We start from the raw sequence: 18,877 nt of genomic DNA, 5'->3' as shown, positions 1-18,877 counted from the left end.
GCTATCTATTTATCTGTCGTCTGTCTGTCTATCTATCTGTTACTATCTATCTATCTATCTATCTATCTATCTATCTATCTATCTATCTATCTATCTATCTATCTATATCTATCATAATGTGACAGATATAGATAGATAGATAGATAGATAGATAGATAGATAGATAGATAGATAGATAGATAGATAGATAGATAGATAGATAGATAGATAGTTAGAAATGGAGGAAAGTATACTAAGTATGTACTACTGACTAATAGATGGACAGCTTGTGGTAGATATTATCTACCACAAGCTGCCCATCTATCAGTCAGTAGTACATGTATACTTAGTATACTTTCCTCCATTTCATGCCTACAAGGGAAACTCAAGAAAGTTTTTGCCTTGTTGTTGTTTTTTATCTTGTGTGTTTGGGGAGTACTTTCTATTTCATCATGTCTTTGTTCACCCATTATTGTACTACACATCTTTATCATTCTTGCAGTTGCACACCATCCCCGAGTGGTGGCGCTGCGTTAAAATTTCACGTTGCGCCCGTGTCTATCCGCTTGTCTACGTCTGTCGTCGACTGCGAAGTATCTTCGAGATTGAAATAATGTTCTTACACACCTAAGACGGGGTTGATGAGGAGTCATTTGTTGCCATAGCACTATTAAGATACCTTCAGAAGTATTCGTAGTACACTGAGTCTGACTGTAGATACCACATGGCTGCTAGTGCAATCATTGTTGATGGCAGCTTGAAAGAAGGAGTAAGTGCAGTCCCATCTCTTCATTTCCATGTATGTGCAGCGGTTCATTCCATGATATCACAGGCGGCGCGGCGATACGGTGCAATTAACTCGCCAAAAGCATGACCTTGAAGCCTCATTCGCATAAAGTAGACAGCTTGTGTGTGCGCAAAACCGCTGGGGAAGTGTTGCAGGACAATCCCAATATCTCACCTCAGAAGCCATCAAATGATTAAATTTATAAATTTACAGCAAATTGAAGAAGAAACTATTCTCTAAACTCGCAATTATTGTTAGTTTAAATATTTTGAGTTTTTATTGTTTCAAGTTTCAAGTTTATTTATTCATTTGTCTTTCTTCCAACAATAAGCAATATAACAATAACATAACAATAACATCGACACTTTCTTTCAGGAGTATATAGGAACAACAACAGCTAACACTAAAATTTTGCAAATACATAAATATTTTAAATGTGTATGTGAAATGATAAGAAAGGGTAACAATATGTGACCCGCTACAACAAAAGGATCCTAAAGTCGCTGACGGCCGAGCTGAGAAAATCGAGTTTGAAGTCACATCATCAAAATTGGTCAAAACAATCGGATTTCTGTTTTTGGCTTAATTTTGTAGTCTAATGTTTTATCCATCATCTGCCGAAATTTCGAAGCTAAATGATCAAAGGAAAGGCAAGAAATTAGCGTTTTTCTGGGCCATGATTTTCCGACTTTCAATGTAAGAGAAACGTGTCCGAAAATTTGGATTTAGCGCCGCAGCTAGACTCCGCCCCTAGCAACGAGGGAATGAGCTTATTGGTCAGGGTGTGGCATCCTGACCGATTGGTTGTGCGTAGACCGCTGGCGCAAAGCTTGACTGAACATGGCGGAGGTCGCTAGGAGCGTGCCTTCTATTGTAAAGCGGTGAAAACTGTCTCGCATCCCCATGACCATGATAGCATCGGAAGGACAACTTTGAAGGCGTTTTTCTCGAAACTCTGATTTCCTTAACCACATGACATGCGCTGATAAAATCATCGATATTTCCGCAACCGAGTACTTTTATGAATTGTGCTCTATATGAAATTAAAGTAGAAGAGTACGGGAATAATATCATGCCATTTTCAGAAAATTGTCCTCCCCCGACTTTCAGATCCTTTTGTTGTAGCGGGTCACATATTTTGAGAAAGGCAAATGAGGAGACCTTAATGAAGCATAGCTTGTAAGACAAGGTCCCTCAGGAATAAAAGAGAGAAAAAAAAATACATGTATATATATATATATATATATATATATATATATATATTGGAATAAACCTGCGAAAATAACATCGAAACTTAGCTTCCAAAACAGAAAATTTGGTCTCAAAACAAGTGTTATTTTTTCACATTTTCCTTCATTACTCCAAAATGAAACTTCGGTAGATGACTTATGGTAGTATATCCATCATGATCCATACTGTGTTCCAAATATCTTTTCTGTATCATTTGGCGCACGGATTTGTCCAGAAAAAAATCGAGATCACTGTCACTTGTGACCCACGTAAGACCCATAGCATAAGCAGTACGCAGTCCAATGTATCGGTTTTCGTGCTGTCTGAAACAGTTGAAGCACATCACATTTTAGGGTTTCTCTCTTGCCCGGTGCCCACTCATCACCCTGTGGACCGAAAACCGAACCCTGTCGCATTGAGCAGAACCTGACACCGCTGATTGGCTATGCGTGCACTGACCAGTAGAGAATGCATGCGCAGGAGGATGATCTAGTTGTGCATGTCCAGTATTTTCTCTTAAATTGGGTTGTCTTTTTGCTCTTATTTTCACCTAACTACTAATTGCGCCAACATGAAACTTCGCAGGTAGTGAGTCTGATGTATACAGACTAGTAATATGTTAATCAAATGCATTAGGCCTACTTGTACTTGCAAACACAATGCCAATGGCAATGCGTTTCATTCCGTCGTTCGTGTGTTTATACAGTATGCTATGTACTACTGTGACATACATGTAGTATTATCAAGATAAAGGGGGTCAGAAACCATGGACTATGGATTTGCCACTTCTGCTGATCCATTCCAGTTAAATTAGTTGGGTGAAACGGTCTGTTTCGACATAGCTTGATTCATAGAGATTTTTAAAAAAAGTAATGCTCACCTCCGAATGGCTGCCTTCCCAACTATCAGAAGCATGGAACCACCTGCTGGACATGGGTTCCTTTACTATGACCAGCTTTATTTTTACTCACACCTTTCACTTTTTATTGTAAATATTCCCAATCATCGCTGTCGGCTATTGATTACACATGCACACCATCCCAGTTTAGCTTCCAGAATGAGCTGCAAAAGGGATTACTTCTACAAGAAAACACAAGCCATCCATAATCCAACCACAATTCTGTCCAAATTCGACCACCTGCTACATGTAGAAACCTACGTGCTTTTGCGCACTGTTGAACCTTGGTGCGGGTAGCGATCTAATAAGAATTGGAAAATTAGATTTTCTGTAGTAGTGTTGCATGCATGTCATCATACATCAAGTGTCGCTAAGAACAAGTCTTGCATCCCCAACTTGCGTGTACTGGTAACTGTAGTTTCTCAGAAATGCTTAGATATGTTGGTTTGTTCAGATTTTTCAGCTTCTTAATTATTTTCCATCCTTGTTGCAGGTGCACGTCTTGAGTTAAAACGCAACCTGCTGTAGTATAAATGATGATGTAAATTTATCTCATTCTGGATTTATTGTTTCATCTTAATTTTTATCTGGTTACCTTTGTACAATCATGCTTCTCAATCAGTGGGCTGCTTGCTCTCACAGGTGGACTGAGATGTTGGCCAAAAATGAATTAACAGATTAACATGCCATCTAACTAGGCCGCCAAAAAATTTGTAGGAGCCAAAGTGGGTCACGGGTTGAAAAAAAAAAGTTGAGAAGCATGGCTCTACACATCCCTCTTCACATCCCATATTCCTATATCAAGTGTCTGTTATATACATGCGAATCTGTCCACCAACAAGGAATAAAGCTTCAGTGCATGACAAAGAAAGGGGAAAATACCTGATTTTAGAGTTAATCTAGAATTGACATGGTCAGTCATTATTTACTTCTACCCCCATGCTAACTCCTTTCACACAGGGTGGTCAGATCCTCCGAATAGCCACTGCGCTGAGCTGTCTGTGCAAGAAACCCATCACCGTCAACAACATACGGGCAAATAGGAGTAAGCCGGGCCTAAGGTATGATACATTCTATTGCTCTGTAATCTGTTATCACCTGTGAATGTACAAATTTGTGTGAATTCTTGATGAAAATTGTGTTCTGTGTAACATATTTTTATTTGGTCTAAGCAATGATAGTCATTACGCTTTTAAAATGTTGCTGTGGTATTGTCTCCCTGTTCGATATTTTCAATATAAAAATAGAATAGTGGTGGTTGTACTGTAGATAAAATTGAGCCCTGGTAACAGTACTCTGTCCAATATTTGCTGTAATATTTTAACAGACCTCAACACTTGACTGGTATCCAGCTTGTAAACAAGATCTGTGGAGGATCACTGAGTGGAGGAGTGGTTGGCTCATCAGAAATCACTTTCTCTCCCGCGAACATTGCAGGAGGGAAACATGTGGCGGACACAGGAACGGCCGGGTGAGTAAAGGACTACAGAAGTTCTTTCTGTTCCCATGTAGTACTGGAGTAAAATATCCCGTTTGCGGCAGTTTAAGCATTGTTAAGGGTTTTTCCAACTTGTAAACAAATCAGGCAAATTATTTTCGACCATTTCATATATCATAGACAAGATTATTAATTAACGCAATTGTTTTCATAAAAGAAATTTACCACTGACCAACGCAGTTTTCATGATTTACCAGGGCAAAACCCGGCACAATTTTCGCCGATAAGGGCGATATGCGACGTAGTATTTCTGCTTGCGGCACAATGTACAATCCCTATGCAATACGCGCGTGCTCCGCGATCTTTCGCTGAACGCCTTCACATGTCTCGCGAACATTGCGTAAGCGCCAATTCCCATTGCTAAAGCACGTGAAAATAGTGGGCGTACATGCATTGGCCGCAAACAAGATCGCAATTCTGGCGGTGTTGTTGATGTCTTTCTCGTGTTTTTCTCATTTTTTTTCGATGGTAACATCCGCTTTCCGAAAAAAATGGCGGCCCACATCGGCTCGCGAAAGTTCTATTTTACGTGAGGATATGTTTTCAAAATCCATGAACATCGAGAAAACGACAAAAAATCCAGTTTCTTGGACCATTGTTTCTTAACTGTTATGTTAAGAAGTACCGAAAATTTCATTTTGGATGCGATATGTTGTCATTTAGGTTAAAAAATTTCACTTTCGTCAGAGATCGTGCCCATTTTATCGGTTGGTTTTTGTTGATTGCTAGTGTGTTAGTATATGTGTAGTGTGCATGTAACAGTGCAGTGCTGTGTTTAGCGGTATATTACCGTGTATGCTGTACCTGCCGCGAACGGCTGCATGGCCGCATACTGCTGTAGTTACTCTAGTACTTGTCCAAAGACAGTATTTCCTTGACCATACATGTGCTACGGTATTGAATTTGACAAACAGCCTCTCACAGAAATTCCCTCCCCCCTCCCACTCCTTCCTCTCTGCTTACCCCTCACTTGATAGAGGAGTCAATTTATGTACCTCATCAGAGTTAGGTATAACCAGTGGCGGATCCAGGCAGGGGCGCACTGAGCACACCCCCCCCCCCCCTTTAATTTTGTAAAGGTGCTCCTCTTTTACCGAATTCCTGGATCTGCCCCAGGTAAAAGCATCATTGTATTAGATTCTTTGTTGTCAAATAACATTGGACCTCCCTACTGCTGTTCACCCTTACTAAGTTTTATCACAATTCACAACACGTTTTGCTTCTTTTATTTCCTTGACTCTGAAATGATTAAATGACTAGTCCCTGGTTTCAGCTCTTGGGAATAACCTGACCTGATCACATTTTTGAAAGATTTGCTCCTTGTTGGAGATTGAGTCTCTCAATGTAAGGGGTGGAGCTTTTTTACTGGGGGTAATTGAGACAAGTCATCTTCTCTGTAAGTCTGTGAGACTTGCAGATTCTTTCACAGCTTATTTTGTAAATGTTCTGAGCACATCAGTTGCAGTAAAGATGGATTTGATAGCAGTTCTCATGTTAGCAGTATAACATGCCCAATCACTGGCTCATGTGTTGTGTGGATTCGACCTTTGCAGGAGCGTAGTCCTGCTGATGCAGGTGTCGCTACCATGCCTGCTGTATGCATCAGGTGACACCCATGTGACCTTAAAGGGAGGCACCAATGCAGAAATGGCACCTCAGATCGACTACATGAACTCGGTCTTCCAGCCCGTGGCGGAGAAATTCGGATTGAGCTACGAATGCCGCATTGTACGAAGGTTAGTCATAAGATTGTTGTAGATGTGATGAATGGAACATAAGTGAGAAAATGATGTTTCTTTGTATTCACTATATTCTGTAAGGATGAGTACGCTCTGATGATTGCCTCAAGTTTATTCCATATTGGTGTAGTGAAATGATTACCATACATGTACAATGTATGAAGTACCTTGATAACTTTGAAAATGCAGATACCTAATCTGCATTTGAGATGTTTACTTTTCACCCTTCCTTATCATGAGGCATGAAGTGTGTCATATTCATCTTAAATTAGGTGATATATGCTGTAGTCTCTTGACTTTAGAAGATGTGTGTTAGGATCTCATGACCAAAGGAATGCTTCACACTCCAACCTACCAGGTGCTCAGTTTGTTTAGAGAAATAGGAAGAGAGACATCAGGGCCCTATTTCATAAAGCTGTTCGTAAAGTTACGAACAATTTACGAGCGACTGGTGATCAGTTCTGATGTGCTATACTTATCAGAATTTCCATAATTCAGCACAAGAACTGATCACCAGTCGCTCAAGTTGTTCGTAACTTTACGAACAGCTTTATGAAACAACCCCCTGGATTCCAGAATAGTGACTTAGCTATTGTATATTTCATCTATCACAATTTCAATGCATTTGCTTAAAAAAACAAACAAAAACCACACAAACAAACACTCACACACACACACACACACACACACACACACACACACACACAAACACACACAGTTAAAGCAAGTGTGTCCCTTCCAGAATCTCTCAAACTAGATTATCATTCATGATATCCACAAAGGTATGATGAAAACCATATCGAAGGGTTTGATACAGCAAGCCTAATGGCAATAGATTTTTATCTCTGCTATCATTAGAGTTGAGTTTCAAAAGCATGAAATATTGAGCTAGTCTCTTCTCTCGACTACTGTGTAGAGGCTTCTACCCCAAAGGCGGTGGAGAAATCCAAGTATCTGCCAGACCTCTCCGTGAACTTCAGCCTGTCACTCTCCTAGATGTTGGACAAGTTAACAGGGTCACAGGGAGATCTTTTGTTGCCGGGTCACTGCCCAGAAAGGTAGCACCATACTGAAATTTACAATAACCCGTTGAAGACTAATCCAAAGTGTACTCCAGCAGGTGTCTAGATGTGAAATGTGTGTTACAGCAAAATCAGTCCATCCTAATGGGTTAAGATGGTGATATTTATATGGGCTTATTTACCCATTGTATCTACTTCAAGCATTTGCACTGTTCCTATATTGTACACTAGTTTGAGACTCATTCTTACACCTGGGTGAGGAGGAGAATTTTGTTGTGAGGGCGGATTTGAACCTAGAACCTCCAGTAATAAAACAAACAAGCAAACAAACAAACAAACATTATACTTATCCAGGAAGTCACAATACTCTCTGACATTAGAATAAACATCTTGATACCTCCTTGCCTCAAACTATCTCCCATTTATTTGTACAAGGTATGAGTATCCATCTAAAATTTTCTTGCTCCTGCAAAAAGTGCTGCAGGAATCTTCTTTCTGTGTCTTGGGATTGTAAAGTTAATCTTATGAATACCAATACCAAATGATGACTGATGTGGAATATTGCAAGAATGTTGAGGATAGGCTGTTGATATAGACACATGCCACCTTGTGTCCAATGTCTTTTCGTGCTGATTTCCTATCAATTTGGTCTATGAAATGATATGCTGTTTAATAGTTGCCACATAGTTTGTGTTCTACTACTGTTCATGCCATATTACTGTAAAAGTGGATATTTTCACACGACTAATTTTTTGCGCTTGGCCGTGTGAGAGGAGTTTTGCATGTTTTTGATTCCATTGAATCAAGACATCATGCACAGGAACATTACGGCAAGCAAAAATGTTCGCATGCTTTTATTTTCGCGCTAGTTTCTGGTTGCAGGAAATGCATGAAAATTTCCACTTTTACAGCAGCTAGTCTAATTTTTCGTGAGTTTGGACTTCTTGACAATTTTGTGATCTCAGAGTACAGTAGTGGATAGAGAGATATTATTTGTATGCTCGTCATATTCATGTCAGGATCAGATTTGATACTTTCGAGTGTTGTAAAATTCCCTGATAGCACAAAACTCACAGAATTTGTGAAAATAAAAACTCCACAAACTATATGGTGTATACAATGTTATACTTGGTCAGGATATATCTCTGTATACGTTCCTCTGCACATCACACTAAAGACATTATGGTGCTTGTGTTTCTGTGTTCCCAGCTGGCACAGATTATGGCTAGTACTGCGAGCAGCTTGATAAAGAAGGCCTACCCGGGAACAAGTGTCAACATCGAAACCGTGCAAGAGTCTGCAGGGGCTGCTGTCGGGAACGGATCGGGAATAATGTAAGTGTTCTGGAATGGGGACACCTTTTGAGTTTCAACTGTAATCATGGTGCCTCCACAGAACAAGGAGTTGGCAGGTTTGCACAAGAAGAAAAAGGGGTTGGAATTGTTTGATGGTATTACACAGCTCAGTAGAAATGTTATTTGCTAGCTTTTTAGTTGAAATTGTTTTGTGTGTTTTGTGCTGCATGTTTGCATCAAGCTTTCGTGAGAGAGAATTAATGACTTTCACAATAGTTCCACCCAAGAGCTGTGTTTGAATTTGGTCCATAGAAATGCAAATCTGTGTACAATCATAGTTTTTACAAGACAAACTCACTGTGATCTATCACATTGTTTGTCAATATTCACCTATACCCACGCATATTACATTGTATGTCTCTAAACATGTTTTGTTTAATATTTGGTTCTCCCAACAGACTAGTAGCAGAAACCACTACTGGTTGCAGAATAGCTGGCTCAAGCCTTGGGAAAAGAGGTATGATCAAAAACAAAAAAAGGAAAGGAATTCACTACTGGGAAGTCCAGAAAGATAGAAATGAAAGAAGCTAATGGACGGAAGTCATCTCAAGTACTGTAAAAGTGTTTTTTTTCGCGGTGGTTTTATTTTCGTGCTTTTCGCGCTTTGAGGTTGAACCGCGAATTTAACATCACGCGAATATGTTTTGAACTCGTCGCTTGTTACAATGCTATCATTACCGACCGTGAATTTAAACACACGCGAAAAAGTCGGCACCGATGGAAACTGTGAAAGTTTCTGTACGCGAAAGAAACCACTTTTGCAGTAGTTTCAGAAGCCAAGTTCAATTCATCTGGGTAGTTAAGAGCATTTATTAATTTACTGCATCTTCTCTGCAAAAGAATGTTCATCATTCTGTTGGGAGAAGGTGATGTTCAAGATTAAAATGAAATTTGTTTCACTTCAGGCATTTTTCTATGATTAGACAGGAGTTATTGCAGTACTTGCTGCACATTAAATGACCAGTGGTGTTAAAATCCATCACATTGCAATCATTTTAGCATTACAGAGCCAGACAATTGGACTTTATAACATTTTCCTCCACTCTGGTTGCCAGGGAAACAGGCAGAGGATGTTGGCCGAGAAGCAGCAGAGGAGCTCCTTAGGAATCTGAAACACGGAGGATGTGTAGACGAGTATCTCCAAGACCAGGTAAGCCTAACTTAGCCTTTTTAATGGTCAGATAGTAGTTCAAATGTACTATTTAAAGGGCACAGTGAAAAAGTCTTTGTCATTAGCTACTGTATACGCCGAATATTTCGCGAGGTTTTTAATTTTTTATTTTAATTAAAGACACACGAAAATATTGACTCTGATCCCGATGTGGATGTGACATACGAGTGTACATTTCTCCGTTCAGTACAGGACACCACGATCGCGAATTTAATCACTCACGAAATCGTCAGGAATTCCCGATTCGCGAAAATTGAGACTCGCGAAGTATTTGGCGTATACAGTATTTTACAGTGCATCGATGTCGTGCACAGTCAAGGGTAAAAAGTACTATATAGGCTATTATTTTTACAAGGGTTTTATTTTCGCAAATCTTGTGAATCACTGTTGTACCCTGATGTAACAACACACAAAAATGTCGCCATACCCTAAGGTAATAGTGCGCTTACAAAGGCCTCGGTGTTTGATCTCTAAAACAACATCTCACGAAAATGTCTGTGTCCTCGTCGTTCGCAAAAATGTCTGTCTACAAAAATAATAGCATGATTATACTGTTTATAGGTACTTCCAAGTATTGTAAAGGTAATTTCATGAAGTCTGTTCTTTTTCAGTGTTTGCTTTCTGTTAGCATGTGTCACTTTCAAGTTTTTATTTCATAGTGCTCTGCTTAAAGGGTGTGTACAGTTCTGATCGAGGTGAGGGATTTAGCTTTTAACGTTTTGCGAGATATTCAGAAACCACTCTATGGGATGTCAAAGAGCATGTGGTTCTAAGGGGTATCAAAAGTTTATTCGATGAAAATCGGTTTTGAAATGGCTGAGATATCCAAAAACAAGGTGAAACAAAGATATCCTAATAAAGATGTGGCATGTCGCCTTTTATTATTAGCACTTTTTTGGATATCTCAGCCATTTGGCAGCCGATTTTTCATCAAATAAACGTTGAATTCTTCTTAAAATTGCATGCTCTTTCATATTTCATAGGAGGTTTCTCATTATCTCACTTAGGAATGTTCAAAGCATGAATCTGCACCTTGACCAGTACTGTACAGCCCCTTTAACACTACAGGGTATATTGTGAATGTTTTCCAGTACACAGATCCAGTCAATACAAAGATGGAAAGTAAGTGGTCACTTTTCAATGACAGCAAAGATCTTAGAAATCAAGAGATGTGCAAGGATTTTTTCCCCCTTGGTAATGCTGTGTGATTTTCAATGATACACAAATTGAAGTCTTTAACTCTAGACACAGTACATGATAATAGGTATCTATATGGTGGAAAGTGATATAGTGAGATTATGCATTATCTACATACATAATTTCCCTTGTCACATACTTCTGGCAATTTTTTTGTGTGTGTCCCTAGCTTTCTTTCTTTTTTCTTCCCTTCTTCTCCTTGTCTTTCTCCATCTTCTTCTCTTCTTTTTCTCATAATTATCTTCATCATTTTTCTGCAGCTGATTATCTTCATGGCACTTGCCAAGGGTCAGTCCAGAGTGAGAACTGGACCGGTCACTCTCCACACAGAGACGGCCATCCATGTAGCAGAGCTGTTGACAGAGGTGGGTTACTGGCCAAGTTGAGAACTTTACCCCCAAGAGACTTATGCCCTAGTATTTGTTTGCAGCTTTTTTTGTGTTCTTTTTTTTTTTTCATTTAGGCAGTAGAATAAAATCAGTAGGTTAATGTGTGTTAAAGTAATTGCAACATATGACTATGTATGCACATGACACATATCCTTCAAAGGACCTAATCTGTTCAGCGTTTCAACCAATACGTTTGTCAGTATCGTCAGACCACTGTGGGTGTGTAGTAGGACCAAGATTCACAACAAAAATTAGCATAGCAGAATGCAAGTTACCTTGCCCCACCAGTTTCTTTCTTTCCACAAAACTTATGGACTTCATGCATCTTTAAAAGATCTTCCCAGTGTTTTGAATACATTGGTAGTGTTTTCAGGCCCTATTTTGAATTCAGTGTACATGCTGAAAACCACTAGCTGTGAAGAAACATAGAAGCGTGCTTGGGAAATTCGCAATAACGATTTTAACTCTGATTTACAATTCTGTTCATTTTATAAATGCTTCTTGAGTTGAACTTTTCCTTGTTATTCGCTAATGGTTGTTCTTAGTGCATTTTCTTGCTTTTCTCATGCAGCGTGACTGCATGTATTCACATACCGTCATTACAAAAAGCAAAACAAAACAACTCCACAAACAAATACAGAGAGTAACGAAGTTTTCGTGATTATGTATTCTTTTGAACTTCTTTCACCTCAGGCAAAGTTCAAGGTGTCACCTGTACAAGATGGATCAGGAGAGGGCGCTAACATCATTGAGTGCACTGGTATAGGACTGATCAACCATCAAGTGTAGTGGGTGCATCACAGAGGGGTACCACACCAGTGAGCTTGACTCAAGTAGGCTGATAGTTCTTGATCTGACCACCAAAGTTTTTATTTTGTGTTTTTATGAAAAGAAGGGATGGGAGTATAGTTAGTCTTGTTCAACCAGGCTTTTACTCATAATCCCAGTTACAACTCTGCAGCTAGGACAGTTACTGTGATGTTTGCTAAGTTATGGTAGTAGTATGGGTGATATCGTCTTTATGAAAGTACCGGCATAACAGTACTAGTTCAAAGATGAATGAATGTTAGGTGATCTATCATATGATTTTTTTTTTTTATTTTTGGAGGGTGGGAAAAGAAATTGTCGTAGGGAAGCTTTTGGCTGGAATGATTTGTGTCCTGTTAGTGAAGGGCAGTATGCCACTGAAGGAAACAAGAATATATGTTAAATAGTGTATATTGGTTCACTAAATATTCTACCTTGCTACCAGTGACACACTTGACACAACTTCTTTGCAGCTTCACTTAGAGCACTCTTTTCAAAGTTTCCTCCTTTGCTCACACCGGCAGCCAAACTTCTCGAAGTTTCGGTTTTCGAGGTTGGGTCAGTGGTGTGCATGCACAACAAAGAAGAAAGCACACACCTTCTGACAGCTATTGATTGTTGCATAAACAGTGGACGGACACCTGTCCATCCCAGTGATTGTGCACTTCAGAAGCACCAAATAATTACTGGTCTGGTCACCTGGCAAACTTTGCAAAGTTTTAGTTACAGGTGTTAAGACTACAGACACCTCAAAGAGATTTGTTGAGTTTCAGGAAATTTTCCTAGTTTGAGTGGAAAGTTTCACAAGATTTTCCGCAAGAAGTTTTTCGGGAAGTTTGTGGTCACACTGGCAAAACTCCAACTACAGTGTACGCGAACTAAACAGTCTTATAACTTCGAGAAGTTTTGCCAGCATGACTGTAGCTTCTATTAGATTCATTCATTTCTGTTTCCAAAATTTGTACAGCTATTCATTTTAGTGTTAGGGTGCTGCAGAGGTAATTGCAGTCATTGTTAGGTGTTAATTGTTGCAAATTACTTCATGATACCAAAATGAATCCAGTCTGATTCTTTTGACAATGCCTAGTGATGGCAAGTGTTGTTGTTTGCAGACAAGACGTTCTTCCTTGCCTGTAATTGACATTCAAACATCAGAAAAAGATTCTATGTTACAAGAAAGCCACAACCGAGACATGATTAATCATTTCATTTTTCATCTTACAGAAAGTCATTGGGTACAAGGCTGTAAAATGCTTTAAGGATTATAGTAATCCTGCAAATATTCTATCTAGCAATTGAAATGTGTGTAGACTGTACAGCAAGGTCAACATTTCTGTGATATTATACAAGTATTTACTCCAGACGTTGCACATGAAATACAAGATCTTTTACAGGGTGTGAATACCTTTATTTGAGTGTGTTCACTTCAGCAATAATTCAAATAGTTGGCAGCAATTTCTGTCTAATATCTTGTGTGCGAGAAAAGTACCGGTAGCTAGATGCATGTTATTCTTTTGTTATTCTATTCAGAAACTGCCCAGCAGTTATGCTTGATATAGGTTGATGATAGTAAAGAAATAAATGACATGACATGTATCGAATCAAATATATAAAGTTCTTTAACCCTTGTTTGGTAATTTGGATGAGTGCTGATGAGGGGTCCGTAAGGAACCTTTTCAAGGTAAAAGCTCAAAATTCTGGGAGTTTCTTGTGTGAGAAAAGTAGCTAGGTGCATGTTGTGTTTTGTTATTCTATTCTGTTCAGAGACTGCCCAGCAGTCACACATTCAACACAGATTGATGATAGTAAAAGAAATATGACATGACATAAACTAAAACAAGTTTGGCAATTCCTCGAACTTGTGTTTGATAGTCTGTCTATCCCAAGAGAAATTAGGAGTTTGGATGAATGCAGATGAGAGATTTGTAAGAGAGCATTTGAAGGTAAAAGCTCAATTAGGAAAACTCCTCTACCAGCGGTACTAAACTTTAATGGCATGGAGCAAAATAATGTTTGATCAATGAATTTCACTCAATTGCATGAAGAAAACAAATATAGAGATTTTGTTTCATTTTATGTAATTTCTTTTCCATTTCAGTGTCATTTAACCCTATTTTTAACTGGGCTATTTTAGACCAAGTTTTTACTGAGGGAGGGGGGTCAATTTGACCCCCCCCCCCCCCTTCAGATCTCGGCCGCCGATCGTGCGATCGCCGCAAAATTTTGCCTGAAGATAGAGCCGAATGTCATCTACAAGATTACATGGTCATACAATAGGAGAATATTGACTTTCTTTATTTAGTAAATTAATTATGCAAATTTATGCATGAACTCATAGTTCCACCTGTAACTCCATTAAAAAGGCTGAAGGATTGATAAAGTTTTGTGTCAGAATTCCTCAAGACACATCAAACAATTTTCCTGTAAAAAAATAGCACAATCAAAATCAATTTCTTTTGTTTTTTATTGTTTTGTTAATTTCTTATGTATTTTATTGTTTTTCGACCTTTTGTTTTCTATTGTTTTTGGCCAAAATTTGTTGCAGGGCCTTTTGCAAGCTTTTCTACATTAGAATTGATTAATTTCTGTGATTAAAAGTTGAAATAATTGAATTTATATCAATTTAACAAAAACAAAAAAAAAAACACCCCAAAACAACCACACAATTTGCATTGGATTTGCACACGATATCACGAATTTGAAAACGTTACGTAACTTCAGAACGGTGTATCCGGACGTCGCAAATTTGGTCTCAAAATATGCCGCAGACTTCAAAGAAAAAGTCATGAAATGACCCGGCAAAATCTCTGCGCGTTGCGGAATCGCGGCGCGAAATGTCGAGGGGGTCAATTTGACCCCCCCCCCCTCCCCGTTAATATAGGGATAAATTTCATTCCATTTCCATTTTATTTCATTTTCGTTGTACAGTATTGTCTATCGTTCTCTTTCATGCTAGCAGAGTATATCATTATAGTAGCTGCGCAATATAAATGGCCTTCCATTTTACTATGCCCGTTTCTATTTCATTCTTTTCTTATTTTCAGTATATTTAATTTCGTTTTTCATTCCTAAAATGCTCTATGTGTCCAACCCCCTTGTGGCAAAAGTAGGATTTATGTAAATCGTGCGTTACCGTGTCAAAACTGGTTTGTTGGCATGAAACTTCATGGGTCATTAAACTTTGTGCTGCTCGGGCAAATTAATGCCACTACTGACTTAAAAGTCACCTTTTCCCTGATGTATGAAGAGTGATTACAGAGCCGCCAAGTTTTCCTGATTCTGCTGGAGGCTCAGGGAAAATTGGATATCTCTGCATGATCTGAAGAGGAAGAGAAAAATAAGCTCCTTGCTTTGGAAATTATATCCGCCTTGTGAGATACATGCAATACGCAAAGGGTATATCGGTCATTGTTCGAAATATTACTCGTTTGTGTGTGTAGTGTGTGTGTGTGTGTGTGTGTGTGTGGGTGTGTGTGTGTGTTCATGCGCGTGCGCGCATGTGTCTGTTTGTCTCTGATCTCCGTGCGTGTGGTAGGAAATTGTTAAACCAGGAATGTATTTACATAACTTATAAAACTTTGGGCAGTTCTACTTAAATTGTAATGACATGAATTCTCCAGCCATCTGTGACTACACAAGGCAACACATTGGAAGTAACTAGATAACTTTGACATAATGTAGAACATCACCGGGGAGTTTGTTGGAAGACGGGTATAGCTGTAAGAAAGGCACCTGTTCGTAGAAAAACAAAGAAAACAAAACGTATAAAACACACTCTTCATAAAGTACAGGTGTAGTTAGATGATAAGATCTCATATGTGCGCATTTGTAAACATATATATGAAGAAGAGAGAATGATCAAATATTCAGATTTAGATATTAAGTTTGCATCTATCAATACACATATTTTTGTTGCAACTGATTTCTGTTGTAATCAAAATTTTTACACATATTTCATATTTCGGCAACGTTGAAAAAATGTACTGTGAAGTAAATATGACAAAATGGTAAAAGTGTGAACAATCAGAATGGCAAAGAAAAAAATCCCCGCGTGGTGACATCTTACGGGACTGCAACAAAACCTTTTTTTTTTTTCAGCCGATGTATTATAATGCCAAAATTTTGACACGATTCAATAGTTGACGCAATACGAATCTGTCGAATAAAATGACAAAGGTTTCATCGGAAACAAACCTAGAATGAACGAGAATAGGTCATTTGGAGTTGTAAATGATGACTATATGAAGTATGGACGATCATTATCACACGAGAAAAATAGGGATAGGAAATAGAAATGTCATGCGAAATATGGGGTATAAAATCTAGTAAAGTTTCACCATTTGGACTATGCCTCCAGCCCTTAGGATGCGCTGTTATCAAAAAAAAAAAAAAAAAAGAAGAGAAAAAAAAAGAAGAAAATATTGGTTGCTTCACCTTTCACCATTCTAGGAAGAGAAAGACAATGCTCAACTCGTTAAAAATTACACATGATTACGAAACATTTTTTTTTTCTTTCAGAGTGCAGAGTGCTCTTTCAAATGAGTGAAAATGAAGTCTGTAATGGAAAACTCGTCTAGGATCTGGCATATCATTGGCGTGTTTGCATTCTTTCGTAGCGGAATGTTTGAAAACACAACTTACCTGGCGTATGCAATATAATCTCATCCAGAAAGGAAAGCTAAGCTCATACAATTCCCTACAAGAATTTGGGCATGAACACGATGAATATATTACGTTAATGTAAAACAGCTCATCACAAAACTCCAAGTAAATTGACCGAAGCATTCCCTTCCGCCTTTCACTAAATTAACGAGTTTCTAAACCAAAGTGAACCGAAAATCCTGCCTATAGATTAAAGTTGTCGATTAATGAACTCACCGTGTATATCCCTCGCCTTTTTGTTGACAATGTTTGTTGCAGAGAAAATAGACCAAAAAAAAAAAAGAAAACAACAACAAGTTTCCAACTCGGAGGAACGGAAGGCGATCGCAAGCAAAATGCTTTACCAATCTATAAACATAATCCTCTGTACAACCGTGTCTAATCCATGTCACAGCGAACTTCGATCGAGGTGTAATCCTAGCTTTGTCTCAACATGCTCAACGCTATCTAATCCTGCACGGCCATTTGACTAGAATCTTTCTTCTGTTCCGAGATGAAGCCTGAAATTGAATGAAGAGAGGGGAAACACAATAACACATCTAAACAAAAGAGGTTAAAAGACTTGGGTAAAAGAGGCTCAAGATGGGCCACTTCATTAACCTCTCCCCTTCATTAACCCGAGAGAGCGATGGATCTGAGCGCTTTCTTGAAGGCACTTTCTTTGGAAGATTACCTTATACCCTTTTAGTTTGATTGTAGTGACATGTTGAATCAAACATGTTGCCGATTTAATCGCGAGAGATCAAGCTAAATCCCGCTCGAATCAAAATCTCCCGACAGAGCCGATAAGTAAATTGTCACCAGGGATGAACAAGGGGATGAAAGATATGGGAGGGGGGGGGGGGGAGCTAACATCCAGAAGTTAATTAATCATGGTCAAGGTAGTAGAAAAGGTAGTAGAAATGGGCGGAGGAAGAAAATTTGTTGGGTGCGTATATCTCTTGATTCTTTTGGGAGTGTTGCATTACAGTTAATATACATGCGGTGCCCTTATTTCTTGTCGAATAGATCATTATAATTGTTTGTTCTTTGGTCTGTCACAACAACAAATCAACATATTTCAAGCTCTTCAAAACTCTTCCGCAAGATTGCCGACCTACACTAGGAAAACTGTTCACATTGCATCGATGATACGTTCTCTCCATTGGCTTCCGGTAAAAAACAAACAAACAAAACAACACAAAACAAAACACGAATTCCCCTTAAAATAAATTATTGTTCTTCTTATTTGTCGTATACGTAATCCACTCAACTGCTTCTGAATTCATATCTGAAGAATTCTTTATATTGGTATGATCCTCCCCGCAGGCTTCGATTTTACATTCTTACATTAATTTATAACCTGGGTATCTAAAGCTGAACACTTGGGGATATCGCTGTTCTGCGCACCTGGGACCAAAATCATGCAAATGGAATGATACCCCGTCATCGTATTAGACATCAGCCTCAGTGGCTGATTTGTGTGTGTGTGTGTGTGTGTTTTAAAAATTTATTTATAGTGGAGTTCATATAAAGAGGAAGCCTTTTTTTGCCGCTCAAAACAAGAAATTCAGTTACAGTTTCAGCAAACGTACAGACAAACATAGACAAGAAGTATATCATAAAATCAATGTTGCTTGATGAATAAGTAAAAACTTTCTGTGAAAACTTAAGCAAATGATGCCTTATTAATTTTGTTTATTTTACTGTGTTTTCATCATAATTGAGTGGTCAAACCCATGTATGCTGTATACGCTCAAATGAAACAAGCCACCATTTTTTTTTTTCAATTTGTGGTATTTTTTCAAACCATGTATATGAAAACCTCCTAAATATCATAGAGAGCAGCAGCCGAAATGAAATAATTCTTTCGTAATCAAATAGCAAAACAGTGCCAACATTGCCAAAGGGAAATATTGATATTGTCAGAGAGGTAACAAGCAATCCATGTTATGGAAGTGACAAACACAAAATTCCATGCATTTATAACTACTTGTATACGTGCGTTTTGCTTGACTGTTGGCGATTGGATCACAATGAACAACGCAATATCATCACCTTCATCATTCATTGCCCAATTTGTAAGAAAAATTAGATACGGAGAGAAAAGATCCAAGCATGTAAACATTACAGCCGAAATCTGCATCAGGGCAATCTAATTTCA

The 18,877-nt window shown here is 38.6% G+C and overlaps 1 protein-coding gene across 1 annotated transcript; it reads left to right on the top strand.

Moving 5' to 3' along the window:
- Window positions 1–573: 573 nt before the first annotated feature.
- Window positions 574–14,029, top strand: LOC140236671 (RNA 3'-terminal phosphate cyclase-like). The gene is made up of 10 exons (XM_072316594.1): window positions 574–748; window positions 3,855–3,955; window positions 4,222–4,365; window positions 5,946–6,128; window positions 7,048–7,189; window positions 8,363–8,487; window positions 8,907–8,965; window positions 9,564–9,658; window positions 11,137–11,241; window positions 11,959–14,029. Exons 1-10 carry the CDS (start codon window positions 704–706, stop codon window positions 12,052–12,054), a joined length of 1,095 nt encoding a protein of 364 aa, XP_072172695.1. The 5' UTR covers window positions 574–703; the 3' UTR covers window positions 12,055–14,029.
- Window positions 14,030–18,877: the final 4,848 nt, after the last annotated feature.

The sequence above is a fragment of the Diadema setosum genome, chromosome 13 (genome assembly GCF_964275005.1).
Source record: "Diadema setosum chromosome 13, eeDiaSeto1, whole genome shotgun sequence".
Classification (NCBI taxonomy): Eukaryota; Metazoa; Echinodermata; class Echinoidea; order Diadematoida; family Diadematidae; genus Diadema; species Diadema setosum.
Note: the sequence above shows the minus strand (reverse complement) of the source record. Positions and strands in the feature narration are given on the sequence as shown.